This window comes from Hevea brasiliensis, chromosome 5 (assembly GCF_030052815.1).
Source record: "Hevea brasiliensis isolate MT/VB/25A 57/8 chromosome 5, ASM3005281v1, whole genome shotgun sequence".
In the NCBI taxonomy this organism is placed as follows: domain Eukaryota; kingdom Viridiplantae; phylum Streptophyta; class Magnoliopsida; order Malpighiales; family Euphorbiaceae; genus Hevea; species Hevea brasiliensis.
In genome coordinates, this window is record NC_079497.1 from 15,267,273 (window position 1) to 15,282,640 (window position 15,368).

Below are 15,368 nucleotides of genomic sequence, written 5' to 3' on the forward strand. Positions count from 1 at the left end.
CCACTCTGGATGGAACGCCATTTTGCACAAATAAAATAAAAAATAAAAAATAAAAAATAAGAAGGAAAAAAAGAAAAATGAAAAAGAAAAAGAAGAAGAGAGAGAGAGGCTCTTTTAAGCCCTCACAATTTAGTTTATCTATTTAAGATTTTGACGTTACTTTTAGTCAAGCAAGTTTTTATTGATGCATATAAACTCTTGATATTATTATTATTATTATTATTATTATTATTATTATTATTATTCAATAAGTCTTTATTAATTTAATCAATCTATTTAAGTCATTTAATAATTATTATTAAATCAAAACATTAAAAATTTGAGATAAATAAGTTTAATTTTTATCATTTAATTTATAACGTTTAATTGACAATATATTTTTGTTACTAAAAATCTAAATTTTTTATTGCTCTCTTACTCTCTCTTTTTATGATTTAATTTCATTAATAAAAGATAAATAATTAAAAATTATGTACTGTTATTTCTATTTAGCATGCCTAGTGCTGAATTAAGTGCTTTTTCTACATGTCTCTTGCTAGGGGTAGAAGAGGAGTTTCAGGCATTGTGTGATCAAATGACATTGGACATGCGAAACTCACATTTAGTAGAGAACACACAACGTTAAGTATGGGCTTATAAAAGTAAATTTTTTATTTAAAAGGCCTTAAATAGATCAATTAAATTAATAATAACTTATTTAACTCTAATAGTAATTATCAAAGGCTTAAAAGAATAAACTAAATTGATAATGATTTATTTGACTCTAAGAATAATTATCAGGAACTTAAAATAATCATTTAAATTAATAAGAATTTATTTGACTCTAACAATAATTATCAAGAGTTTAAAAGAGCTTTTTGCCAAAAATAAAAATGAAGACAACGAAAATCCGTTGATCAATTAAAATAAAATTAGAGATGAAAAAATCAATTTTACCTCTAAAATTTTGAGAGAATAGATTAATTTTTTATTTCATTAATATTTATGTATTCTTTGAGGCTGAATGTTAATCTTAGGACATAAGTTTTAACTTTTAAATGGTGTAATTATTAACTTATAAACATAACATTTAATTTTTAATTTTTTAATTTTTTAGGAAACACATCCTTAGGTGCAATTAAAAGCAATTCAACCCAAATTAGGCATGGTTGATACCGCTTATAAATAAAATTTAAAAAGTAAATTATTTTTATTTTTTATTTCATATTAATAAAAAAATTTCAAAATCTTAAGAAGAACAACGATAACCCAGCTTAGAAATAGCAAATATAGTTCAAATTAATCAACAATGGCCCCAAAAATTTTCAAACAAATTTCTTTCTTGTAAATTGCATCTTGTCTTCAATTAATCAATTTAAGTCTTTTCTTCAATTAATTTGAGCAACAGCGTGTCGTTTGAGCCTCCTCTTCTTGTATTAATTTGAGCAACAAGAGTATGTTGACGCCTCTTCTTCAAAATGCGACAATAGTTACAAAGGCAAGGCAAACAATTTTAAACAACAGTCCCAACAATAGCTTAAATCTTTGAAGACATTGATCAAATAGCTCCAGAGTGTGTTGACATTGGATAATGAGAACTGAAACTTGCTCATTCATCCCCTCTTCATCATCATCAGCTACCAAAAGAGACAAAACATTGGCAGCCATTGAGAACCATGAAGAAACCCAGCTTATCCCTGCAATCACCAATGCCTCACCACGAGGAGACCCATCAGTCGATGCCATCAATGACGGCTTACCATGAAGAGTTCCCCTTCACCGTTAGGAGCCACAAAGAAACCTAGCTTACCCCGGCCATCACATGCAATATACAGATCCTTCACAAGCCATCACAAACCCATCAACCAACATTTCATGTCGTGAAGGAATCCGTAGTATCGCCATCGCAATCAGCAAAAGTTCCTTAGGATGGTAGGTTCAAACACTATAAAACTATACTCATCATGTTATATATACCTAAATCAATTATTTTTAATTAATATTTTAATTACATTAACAAAAATTATTTTTTAAAAAATTAAAAAATATAAAAATTTGGATAATAATTAATATTTTAAAAATCACTCAGTGATATATATATATATTTATCTTTTTATGACATCTGTCAAATAATTTAAAGAATAATAAAAAAATAATCTATTGATTAATTTATTTATTTATAAATTTAAATAAAATTATAATTAATTAAAATTTTTTATTATTAAAATTTTATAATATAATTATAAAAATATAAAATATAGTAAAATATACATTAAATTATGTCATTAAAATAAAATAGTAAATTGTCTACGCAATACACGGTTAAAATAATTAGTTAAAATATAAATTAATTAAAGTGAAATTAGGTATTTAAGGTTTTTTTTATTAATTTTATTGTAATAAATTAAATAATTTTTAATAAATTAATAATATTTATAGAAACAAGATTGTAGAAATAATTATTAGGAGTTATAACAAAACTTTTGGCAATAATAAAATTATTATTAAAATGTTTAGCTTATTTTGATTTAATGGTTAAATGCATATCATTCATATGGTGAATCAAAATTTAAGATCCTACTCTTTTAATTCCCACACTGAAAGACAATTATTATTAAAATAATATTAAAATTTTAATTTATATTAATTATAGTAATGTTAAAAATTAAAATTATTAAAGAATTTAGCCATGATGAATACGACATTAATCGCTAAAAGTATTAGGATTTATTATCGTTAAAAATTATTAGTAACAAAGAAAATGGATTAACAACAATTTCTTTATCGCTAGAATATATTATTAGCTACAAGTTTATAAAATTTCACCATAAATGCGTGTTTATTGATCTTTTTATAAATAATATAACTAATGAAAAATATTTTTAATAATTCTGATGTTTCTCTTTGAACTTTTACATATATTATAGATATATATACAAAAACTATTAAATAAAATTTGATAAGTATATTCACCATTAATTAATACTTAGCATAATCAAAAAAATAATAATTTTATTTAAAAGATTAAAATATTTTATTTAATTATAATAGAATTTACTAAGCTCTAATTGAGCCTATGAAAGGATGTATAGATAACCAATTTATCAATCAAAGCATTTTGGCCACACACCACTCTTATCAACAAGGAAAAGTGGGTGGTGTAACACAAGATTAATGTCTAGAATGCTCAAAAACATTTCTAGAATTTAAATACTTGCTCCCCCTTTAACATTGATACAAGTTCAGATGGTAAAAATTTCAGAAGAACTAAATCACTAAAATGGGCAGGTGTCACTGCCCCGCATATAATCTTGGGCAACTGATACAAGTTCAGATGGTAAAAATTTCAAAAACCACTAAAATGGGCAGGTGTAACTGCCCTGCATATAATCTTGGCCACATTCGCTGTTGTTGCATTGCTTGAAAAGTTACCTTTCCATGAAACTCCTGAGGTTCTTCAACCATAGCAAATACTCTTTATCATCCTTGTTTCTCATGTACTCAAACAAAAAGTTCGTTGTGCTAGGTTTGATCCCTCTAATCTCAAGATACTTGTGGAAAGCCTTTTGCAAATTTTCATCCAAATCACTGTTAAATAGAAGCTGAAGTCAGTGAAATATCATAACAAGAATCACATTTAATGGTAAAATATCATAACCAGAAACTTACAAAAAATCAGGCCCTTCACATGCGAGTTCATCTTCAGAATGTTCTGAATTTCTAAGTGACAAGGTATCGATTGTGATCTCATCAGGGTAAGCAGTGATACCGAACTCCAGACACAGGCCATTTCCTTTACTAATACTTACAACCAGTGGAATGCTTGGTGGGTTATCCGAGTCCTCAGTATTTTTATCCTGGTCATGGTCATCATCCTCAGCATCCTCTGGAATACTAGGTGCATCAACTTCAACTTTGATATTCTCATCTTGGAAGTTTCTTTTCAGTAATACGGTTCTCTCTCCAGGATTATCTTGGATTTCAAAAGGAAATCCAGCAGGGAGTTCCTCTACCTGCTTAGGGATCATCGAAAGCAAATAAAATTAAAATGATGTTTGTAGCATCTGTGAATGTCATCTCAAGCACTTTAATCACAATTTCAGAGCGCACCACTCAAGTGTTACCTTTATCAGCAAGATTTTACAACTAATGATGCTAGTAAAAAGCTTAGCAAAACAAATACAGGCAAAAGCATAACAAGAATTATCATCGCAAAGATGGACTCCCTTTTATTTATATATTGGGGTGTAAGTGGGGGTTAGTTATGAAAAGAAAAGCAAGAAAAATTTTATGAAATAACATTAGCCAATTATTGAAGAACAAGCATGTTTGGTTTCCCTTGGAAATGGATGTCTAGATCCCAAAAATCCCATTCCATTTTCATTTTTGAAATAATTAATAGAATTTAAAAGTAATCTTAAGAGTTAACACTCAAAAGGAGATGTCTTGTCTACAAGCTAGTCCTCTTAGATTGTAATATATACTGAAGCAGCAGGAGTGCTAATCTAAAGAAGGCAAGCAATCTGCTACACTGGCAAATCCAACTTCCAATCAAGTACAAAGAAAACAGATAAATAATGTCTTAAAAACAATTACAAAATATGAAGACAGACACAACAGAGACTAGCGCACCTATCCTCAAACATAAAAGGGCTGGTAATTTCTCGCAAAACTTGGTTACCTTATAACGATATGAAACAAGGAATTGGGAAAAATTATCCAGAAAAATGGAAAAGATCACCCAATTTGATGGATACCCAACTCACCCACCTAAACTACCAAACAAAATGTTAAGCACAACTAATCAAGAAACTAGACCATCAAAAACAACAAAAATCATATCAGGAAATTGTTTTTAAAAAAGAAAAATTCAAGTAATATAAATAAAAACTATAAATGGGAAACTGACATCTGCGGGTTTCTCGGCGCAGCCAATCTCAGAATCGAGGACTCGAATCAGATTCTCATCGGCGCTCGGTTTAGCTACAGTGGCCGTCGAGAATCGAAAAAATGGAAGAAAGACTTGCCAACAGACCTGATGGCTGAGACTGAGTTTTTCGACACAAAGGAAGGTGGAGATTGCGCTGTGGAAGGTTCTCTGTGAACCTACAGAGCGAATTACTAGAGGAAGTACAGATGCTGAGGCTCTGCGAAGAATGGAATTGAAGGCCATTTCCGGGGTTTTGAAGAGAAGTGGCCGAGAAAGAAAAAGGGGTTCTGCGCGGTTAGGGTTTAGAGAGGGTTTTTGGGTTCATAAGGCGTGTTTGGGCCTAAAACACCTGATTGCGTACTTCTTTACGATAAGTAATGGACCGTTACCCTTGATTCTCCGGCAACGTTTCCTTTTATATATATATATATATATATATATATATATATATATATATATATATAGATATATATTGTCAAAATCTTATTCTGTTTATATAAAATATGTGAAATTTTTATTAATGTTGTCACGTTACGAGTCTAAAAAAAATTTTACCTAAACATTCTTAGCTTCATTAATATAACTATTAGTAATGATAAATATGTATACAGAAATAAATAAAAAAATGTTTAATTGTGATAATAAACTAACTAATTTTTTTCGAAAAAAAAAATAATAGTTGGGCTTGAGTAGGATGGAGTGATGAAAGGAATTTAATGCCCTGACTGGATAGGATATCATTTTCAATTTAAGTGGTATCAGAGCTCCTAGAAAGCTCGTGCGGTCCCGGGTTCGATTCTGCCCTTTGCACAAGATGCAAACTCTGCGCTAAGAGCTGGGCCTGACACATCCTGTGCAAGTGGAGCATTGTGGGTTGGGCCTGAGTAGGACGGAGTGATAAAAGGAATTTGGTGCCTTGACTGGACAGGATATCCTTTTCAGTTCAAGATACCAAGACGAGGCTGGGAGCCCTTATCATACGTATAAATTACTCATATTATGTCTCTTTCCTTTCTATAGGTACTCTCTAGCTATGTCTTTTTGTAACTTTATATGCATGATAATGAGACCGTCGCATCTAATATCATAACAAGGCAAGTGTAGAGCATACGTGTCTCTGACTGCACAAATATAATACACCTTCTAGGGTTTTCAGGAGAAGAAAGAAAGAATTAGAATGCTATAGATGAAAACAAATAGGTTTTTATTTCTTAGGAAAAGCTTGATTACAAACTGAATTGAGAGTCTCCTTATATAGGTCTTGAGACTCTAATGTTTACAGGCAACCGGATAGTAACCTGCTACCAACACTCTTAAAGTAAAACAAACTGATACAAATACACTTATCACATGATAACATGGCCGACAAGATTTATCTTTAATTATGGAGTTGTTGACAGGTTGAGAGTATGGTAGTCAGAATTGTAACATCCTCACTTTAGCTAATCCGTACAGTCTACTGTTCTGGTGACCAGTGTCGGTCCGGACAGCTAGAACGTCTGGAAAAATATTTAAACTAAAGTGATGAATCATAATTAACTCAAATATTAATAAGAAAAATTTAGGAAAAAATTTTGAAATAAAATACAACCAAGTTAAATGAGCCAGTGCCTTAATGATGGGTAACCTAGTGAGAAGTTGCGGTTCTCATAACTAGAAGCCCTAGACCCGGGGGAAAAATTATAAAATAATTATTGGGACTCCAGAGAAGGGTCATTGAGGTTCTTATGGCATTAGAATGCCAAGAAAATGTTTAGAAAAATTTTTCAATCGGTACAGATAATTTTAGCCCGTTAAGCCAAACGGAGGGCATTTTGGTCATTTCATCTTCAGAGATGATTTTTGGCCAACTTGTCCAGTTAAATAAATAATTTATATAACATAAAATATGAACAAATGTTGTTAAAAATTTAATTGAAATTAAATAGACAAGAAATGGAGAGAAAATGAAATAAAATGGACTTATGACATCATTATGATGTCATTAAGATTCTCCCAACCAATCTAATGTTGACACATGGCATAAACTTATTTAAAAGAGGTCAAATGGGCTGGAAAATGGAAAAAATCAGACTTCTCTTTCTTTTTTCTTCCTCTTGCCGTGAACCTCCACCATTGTTATCCATTTCCAAGCTTTTTCAAGCTTGATTTTCCATAGCTTTCTTCCACCAAAAACCCTAATTGTCAACACAAAAAAGTATTCTTGCAACTTGGTGAGTATTTTGGGAGCAAAAAGAAGAGGAAAACAAGAGCTTTAGCAAGTGGAAAAAAATCTCACTCCATAGAGGTTAGTGACTTGAACTTAAATTTCACTTTAAATTTATGTTTAATAATTATGAATGAGTGCAAATGATAAGGAAAATTGATGGAATACCATTTGCATGTAAACCCTAAGTTTTGGCAGCCTTGGTTAGGCAAGATGGTGATGATTTTAATGAAGTTAAAAGGGTAGTATGGCTGCCCACAATATGTCTCTTTTATGTGGATTGATGAAATGCAATCTCAATGCATGGTTTGAAATGTTGAGTTAGGGTTTGGGGTGGAGAAATGAGATTTTGACCATGTGATGATAAAAATACGTATTAATGGTCAATTAGTGACCATTTAGTTCTGTTTAAATAAAAAATGAAGTGTGTTGAGTGATGGGATTTTGGTTTGGTGTGGCTGCCCTTGGGGACCTGCAGAATTGGACATGAGTCTAGCAGGTTTGGGCAGCCATAACTTGAATTGTAGAGGTTCAATTGGTGCAAGGCCAATTGGACATGAAACTAGACACATAATGACACAACTTTGGTGAAGAAATCATGCCCATAAAACCAAACCAAGTGGACCAAAAGCTTACCCTAATCTGGGTGACCTGCAGTCTGCCTAGGCAAAATTACTAAATGAATAGTATTTGGTCATTTGGTCATAAATTAGTGTAGAAAGGTCTAATTGACCTGAAATTTTACCAGCAATAAGCTGAGATATAGACCAACAACTTTCATGAAGAAACCTAACCCAAATTATAACCAGAACATATTCAAAAGGTGAGTTGTAGTCACTATTCATTACACTATAGATATGGTCAGTCCAGAAATTCTGGACAAAATTTCAATTCGGCCAATTGTGGTTTTTGAACCATAACTTGAGCTACAAGAATCCAAATGGAGTGATTCAAAAAAGGAAATGCAACTAGACAAAATAAGGAACAACTTTCATGTTGATCAGTTTGCCAAATTCCCATTGCAAAATTGACCAATGGAACAGTAAAGATAAAGCATAAAAACTGAAAATTCTGCCCAACTAACATTAAGCTTAGAAATGGTATTGGCAACCAATACCAACAAATTTTGAATGCAAAATGTGGTATGTTGATGATGTTAGAACCAATGTACTTATTGCCTATGCAAAAGTCAACATTTTTGTTGACCAATGAATGGAATAGTAACACTAAAACTTAAATTCTAAAAGTTGTGAAACTTAAAAGTGTAAAATGCCCTAGTATACCTAACAAGATTGGTTTGGATAGCTTGGCATGCCAACAGGGTTCTGTTAGCAGTACTGCATATGGCTTCATGCCATTTTGTGTTTCATGGCTTCCCATGCCATTCTGTGACAAAATAGCCTTTGGCTATGTTATTTGAATTATTACACTTGGGTTTTAACCCCGCTAATTATTACAGCTTATTAGCTGTTCTGTTGCACACCAGGAGACACAATGTGACCGATTGTGTAATGGTTCGAGATACTTAGTACCTAGTGCCAGTTTACCTGTTTATCCAGTCCAGTCGACCAATATAGGTTACTCGGGCAATGATAATAAACTTTACAGAATTTTAAATGGATAATACTGCAATTAATAGCATAAATTAAGTCTACCCAAAAATGTAAACATACATTCTGCATATTTATTTTTATTTCATTTTATTTTATTTTATATTGTCACCACTAAGCAGAATTGCTTAGCGCGTTGCTTTTGCCACGCGTAGGTACTGGAGACCTAGCTGGGGAGCCCAGCAGACATCAGACAGGGTAAGCATTCAGAGCTGCATCCGAAGTCCAGAGTCACCTCACATCTACATTGCATATGGTAGGACATTAGGATTTTGGGTAGCATTTTATATTTTGCATTTTGTATTAGCTTTGGGTTGTAACTATAAACTCTTGTAATTATGTGATGATGTAAATATATAAAATTTCATATTATTGGAATTTTCTGTATATTATGTTGAGAAATATTTATGAATGTGCTTCCAGCAATGAAGTGAAAAGAAATATTTCTGAAAATAGTGTTGTGATTTGAGATTGAGATTTTAAGATTGACTTGAATGTGTATAATGGAGTTTAGATTTGGAAATTATATTGGAAGTGTTTTTAAATAGGTTCAGAAGAACTGTTTTTCTAATTTACAGTCGGCACACTGAGTGGCATAACTTGCTCGGCTACACTGTAGATGGGTAAGGGGTGTCACAAGAATCATCTGAGTCATCAATTCCAAAAAAGTCCTTAGGCCATTGCCCATATTCTGTGGGATAAGGTGGGTCAGCATTCTTAATGGTTTCACGGGCTTCAATATCCATTGGATCTTGGGAATCTTGCTAGATTGGATGAGACCAATTTATTGGTTCATTTTTAAGGGATTGGATGGGTCCAAGGGATGTGTAGTTCACATTAGGAAGAGTTAGAGGCTGGTAATTATTTATCTCACAGAGTTGTTCAGCCAGCTATCTTCGTAGAGGTCCCATAGCATTTTTCTCTAGGATTGAGCCATCATATGTCCTCCATTCATATTCAAAATTTTGAGACTAAAGGAGTCCATTAGGTCTTCTGAAAAAGGGCTTGTGCATGATAAACAGGGTCTTTATAGTAGGCTGAGCCTTGATGGGCCTTTCTTCAATTCCATGGATCTCTATGAGCCATTTGAGACTGTATTACCACGCAGAGATGGGCTTGAACCATTCAGGAAACCTGAACAAGAGAGTCTTGTTTGTGTTGTTGAGGGTGTATTGATAAAGTGCTAAAAGAGGAAATTCTATCCCTGTGGAGTACAGAGTAACCATACACCATAGGAGTCACAGTTCTTCGTGAATGAGATCTCTGTTAGGGTGAATGCTGAAACAGGTTAAAAAGAGATTGTCAGGGATGAAGAGGGAGGAAGAAGGGAGTAATCCCCTCAGAGTATTTCTGGCACTTAAGTAGTGGAATAAATGATCCTTTGCAAATTGGGCTATTTTTGGATTGGGTTGATTGGGAGAGCAACCTGGGGGAAAACTATCTGGTGTGGAAACAAGGAAACCAGGGGTATTTGGAGAGGAGGAAGAAGCCATTATGATCAAAGGAAATGTAAAACGGGAATTAATGAGATGGAGATCTTTGGGTCTAGACAGGAGGTTTGGGATCAAATTGTGTTTTCCCTTTATGTGCTGGACTATGAATTTATACTTGGCGAACCAATCCTTTAACCTTAACAGTTGTGGTTCAGAAAGGGATTTGTTCTTGAAATCTAGAATCTTTGGAAAAGATGAGTTGTCCATGATCACTATGAAGTGGTGTCCAATGAGATGAAACTCGAACTTCTTGATACCATTTTTGACAGCTAAGATTTCTTTGTACATAGAGTGATAATGTTTTTGGGACTCTGGGAATTCATTGCTGGCATGGCCACAGATGTATTTTTCTCCTTGGATTTCTTCGATAAGGACAACACCCCAGTGGGTGTCACTGGCATCAGTTTGGAGTGTGCGATGTCCTGTACTAGGAATCTTTAGAGGTGGCGGATTTGAAGCCACTGCTTTAAGGGCCTTGACTGCCTCTGTTTGTTCTTTTCCCCAAGGAGGTGTAGTTTTCTTGAGCATCTTTGAAAGTTTGCAGGTGTGTGTAGCGACATGAGGAATAAACTTTCTTATGTAATTGATGATGCCTAAGAATTACTGTATTTGCTTTTTTGATAAGTCTCTGTCAGGAAACTTTAGTAATTCTTTTGCAATATGTGGCCCTGGCTGGTACCTTCCATCTTTAAATCACATTCCAAGGAAATCAATATTAGATTGTGCCAAAGAACTCTTCTTTTCAGACAGCATTATGCCATAAGATTCCACTATGGATTGAAAAGTGGTCAGAAGTGCTTTATAAGCCGTCACATCTTTTGAGAACAATAGGATGTCATCAATGTAAATGAGGGCACTGTAGAGTATGGGCTCAAATATCTTTGTCATGGCTTTCTGAAAAATAGAAGGTGCTGTCTTTAGGTAAAAAGGGAGGACGGTCCATTGGTATTGGGCCGTAGGGATGCAGAATACAGTTTTAGGCTTATCCGTGGGTTGGATACCCAATTGCCAAAATCTAGCTTTGAGGTCAAACTTGGAAAATATGTGGGCTTCATGTAGCTGGGTAAACAGGGGTTCAGGCTTAGGCAGTGGAAATTTATCATCTTGTAAAAAATGAGTAAGAGGCTTATAGTCAATTATGAGCCTTTTTTTACCCCTTAGCTTTTCAGAACATTTTTCCACATAAAAAGCTTGACAAGCCCATAGAGAGGATATGGATTCTATAGCCTTGTTGGAGTAACTGCTTGCATTCTTCCTGAGCTAAGATCAGATCTACTGGATTCATTCCCGGGTGTGAGGACTTAGTGGGGTTTACGTCTTCATTCAATTTTAATGGTAGATGGACAAAGAACTCTGGATTTTTTCATAGAGGGTGATAGTGATAAAATTGTACATGAGAATCTGCATAGGACTTTAAGAGAAGTTCCTTGTGTTCTTGGAACTCCATTGAGACATCTGGTAATGAATACAGTTTAGGAACAAAGGTGAAAGGTTGGAAGTGTCTTTTATATTTCAAACTCTTTGGCAAAATCTTTAAATGTTTTGCCTGTTGATATAAATCAAACCCAATCAACAAGTCTTTATCAGGAAGGTCAGATCCAATGATTCTGGTCCAGAGGATGCAGGTAGGAAAGAACTGAATACCAATGGTTTGTTTGGTGATCAGGTTGGTTTTAAAAATGTTTCCAACTGCTGTTTTGAAATACTCTGTGTGCTGGACCCAATATTCTGGAGGGAGTATGGCTGGGTTCATCATACTCTTATAGGCTCTAGTGTCAAGAAACCCAATAACATTTATGAGCCGTTCATGTTTACTGGGCAGGATATGTAACGGGACCAGAGGAACAGGGATAGTGTTTGGGCTGTAAGTAGGGCGAGAGGACTGAATATTTTAGGCTAGGTAAAATGGATAATGGGCTTTAGAGTCAGATTCTGAACTATCTGAGGATGGAGATTGGGCTTGGTCAAGGTCAGCATCATTTTCTTTAAGGGTGAAAATAGTTTCTGCATCAGGTTCATCCTGTTATAAAAACAGGGACTCAATGTCATCATGTTCCAAAGAGATATGAGAGACTTGTTGAATGTGTTATAGAAGCTTAACAACTTTGTTTAGATTCTTGGGATAATTTTTTGCATAATGTCCATGATTTTCACAAATGTAATAGCGATCAGATTTCTTCATGCACGTTCTACTTTTTCTAAAGTACCGAACTGGTTTCCTGCCCTTTCGATACTTAAAAGGAGGCTTTGATCCTGAAGAACTGGAATACTTCTTGTAATGACTTTTCTTCTTGGGCTTACATTCACGGTTCTTTTCTTTACATTTGATGGCAAGGTGGAACTTCTGACAGACATTCTTTAATGTTTTACTATTGTCAACAATGTCTTTGAACAGTCTCTGTTATTCACACATCTTTTCCAAACAAGCTAATGTCATCTGGTGTATTTCTCCAATGGTAATGGCATTCATGGCCCTGCGGCTGGCAGCAATGCTATGGTGTAGCTCTGGTTGCAATGCTTCAGGAAGAGAAGTAATATAGGTATACCGCAGGTTTATATCATTGTAACCATTCAGCAAGTAGTATCGTTGGACCATACGTTGGTAATGCTTTTCTATATCTGCTCTCTTCAAGGAATAACAATGCATGTCAAAGAACTCCTGGCGTAGTTGCCTGTTATACAAAGAGGCATCTCCAAGGAATTCTGCAAAGAGAGCATTGATAGCTTATAGGATGTTTAAGTGGCAAAATTGAGCTTGGTGATATTCTCCAAGTGAGGCTGTAACAGCCCTACATGCATCGTTATGTGCAAATCACTGTTTTGGTGACCGGTGTCAGTCTGGACAATTAAGAGGATTAGAACCATATTGAAGTCACCTAGAAAAGCCCTAAACAAAAATAAATAGCAATTATATGAAGGAAAAATTGAAATGAAGAAACAAAGCATAGTGGCTTAAATGAGCCGGGGGTAACAGCGATGGGTAACCGTACCGAAAAGTGACTGCGAGGTCAATTGAAACCCTAAATTCGTATGAGGCATTGTGACACCACAGTCCTAAGAATTATTGCGAAGCTAGTGGTAATGAGAAAACCACATAAAAGAGTTGAGAAGTAGGTCAAATAATTAGATCAGTGTTCCGAAAGAAATACAGAATTATTGGTAAACCGAGTCAGACCTGCGAGGGGCAAATTGGTCAATTCACCCCTAGAGGTGACTCATGGCCTAATTGTCTAATAAAATGTGAGAAGTTAAAATAGTGAAATATAAAATTAAATTGAAGAAGTGGGGAGAAAGAAAGGAAAAGAAAAGAAAAGAAAACAAAAGATTAATGACATCACCATAATGAGGAAAGCATGACTTCATAATTAATTATAATTTATTTATTTATTTTGACTAAGTCAATTTTAGGATAAATACACATAAAAATAACAAATAAAAGAAATCAATTTTTTGGTCTTCTTCTTCTAACATGCTGCCACCCCTTTCTCTCTCTACTCTCTCTCATTTTTTTTCTTTTCCTTCCTCCATTAAAGCTCACTTTGAGCTTTTATAACCCTAAATTTTCCCATAAATTTCTACAAAACTTGTAGAAATCCTCAAATTGAACTTCAAGAAGAGATTGGGTGAAGAGAAATTTAAGATAGATTGGAGAATTTGAAAGTTTCAAAGTCATCTAGTGAGGTAAGTTAATTCCAATTTTTCACCTTATATATTTGATGCATTTAAGTGTGAAGAAGTTGAGATAACATGAAAATTTAAGAAAATCATGCTTGATGGTGAAGTGCCAATTTCGGCCAGCCATAGTCCCTTAGGGTTTGATGATATTTATTTAAATTAAACATGTAATTAGGCTTGATTAAGTAGATGGAAGTAGTTTGTAAGCTTTAATTTGAATGATTTTTACAGATTATGAAATTAGGGTTTATGGCACTTAGAAATTGGGAGAAAGATTAGAGATTTTTGAAATTGAGACAAATTAACCTAATTGAGACTCAAAGTGGTCAATTGGGACCAATTAGGGTGTGTTGGAATGGTGGGAAGTGAAACCAAATTCGGATTGGTAAGGGTCCAAATCTGGACAGCCTGACCTTGGTCTACTTCAAGGACCAAAACTATAAATCTGCTACTCTAATTGGTGTGAGGCCAATTGAAAATAAAATTAGACACATAATGCCACCATTTTCATATTGAAACCCTACCCTGAAAATGACTCTACGTTAGTGAACAATTAGGTCAAACCCGGAATTGGCACACTGCCACTGTATAAAAATGACCAAATGAACAGTGTTTGTTCATTTGGCCATAACTTGGTCTAGGTAGGTCCAAATGACCTGATTTTTGTGGCATTAAAAAGATATGACATAGTACTACAACTTTTGTGTAGAATACAAACCCAAATTCAGCCTATAACTAAGTCAATTTGTCACCCAAATTTGGGTCACCAAAACTGCCAAAACCAAAAAGTGCCCAGAATTATGGGTTGTAACCAATCCGGCTAGCCTTAGAAAAATTGGTATAACTTGAGCTACAAAACTCCAAATGGAGTGATTCAAAAATGGAATTAAAGCTAAGACATTAAGGAACAATTTTGATAAAGGACATTTAGCCAAATTCCTGCAGTAACCAGACCAATGGAACAGTAAAAACAGTGACCCAAAACTGAAAATTTACAATGTCTCTTAGGAAGCTTAGAAATTGAAATGGAAACCAATGCCAACAAATTTGATACTCAAAATATGGTATGTGGGTGTCATTAGAATTAACATACCCCTTAAGTATGAAAAAATCAATATTTTGACTTGAATAGTGCCACGAATAGTGTCACTATACACAAAAATATAAAGGACCGAATTTAAGAACCGTAATAAGTAGGATAAGTCTGCAAAGAATTTATTAGAATTATTTATTAGAAATGGATTGAATGAATAATGAAGCACTTTAAATTATATGTTTCAGTTGGAAAGGGATCTTCAAAGGAAAAACGAAAAATTGGAGTAAATTGAGTCAACAAAAGAGGTTTGTGCACAACTAGTTTTTCATTTGTAATGTTTTGCATATTTCCTTTGATTAAATGAGTTTATTTTCTTTATGCATTATGTTTCTCAAGCATTGAACTTATTTCAACAATTATGAAAATGTGTTACATTATG

The 15,368-nt window shown here is 33.8% G+C and overlaps 1 protein-coding gene across 1 annotated transcript; it reads right to left on the minus strand.

The window, feature by feature from the left end:
* Positions 1 to 3,154: 3,154 nt before the first annotated feature.
* On the minus strand, positions 3,155 to 5,254 carry LOC110662447 (uncharacterized protein At2g39795, mitochondrial). The gene is made up of 3 exons (XM_021821411.2): positions 4,889 to 5,254; positions 3,649 to 3,992; positions 3,155 to 3,567 (listed from the first exon to the last, which is right to left on the minus strand). The coding sequence occupies exons 1-3, from the start codon at positions 5,150 to 5,152 to the stop codon at positions 3,408 to 3,410; spliced, it is 768 nt and encodes a 255-aa protein (XP_021677103.2). The 5' UTR covers positions 5,153 to 5,254; the 3' UTR covers positions 3,155 to 3,407.
* Positions 5,255 to 15,368: the final 10,114 nt, after the last annotated feature.

Bases quoted from the DNA above. Each gene is read 5' to 3' on its own strand.
- LOC110662447 (XM_021821411.2), bottom strand. From the start codon at position 5,152: ATGGCCTTCAATTCCATTCTTCGCAGAGCCTCAGCATCTGTACTTCCT. The intron at 3,993-4,888 runs GTCAGTTTCCCA...ATCCCTAAGCAG, and splicing joins GCGCCGAGAAACCCGCAGAT to GTAGAGGAACTCCCTGCTGG. The intron at 3,568-3,648 runs GTAAGTTTCTGG...TCTATTTAACAG, and splicing joins TGTGAAGGGCCTGATTTTTT to TGATTTGGATGAAAATTTGC.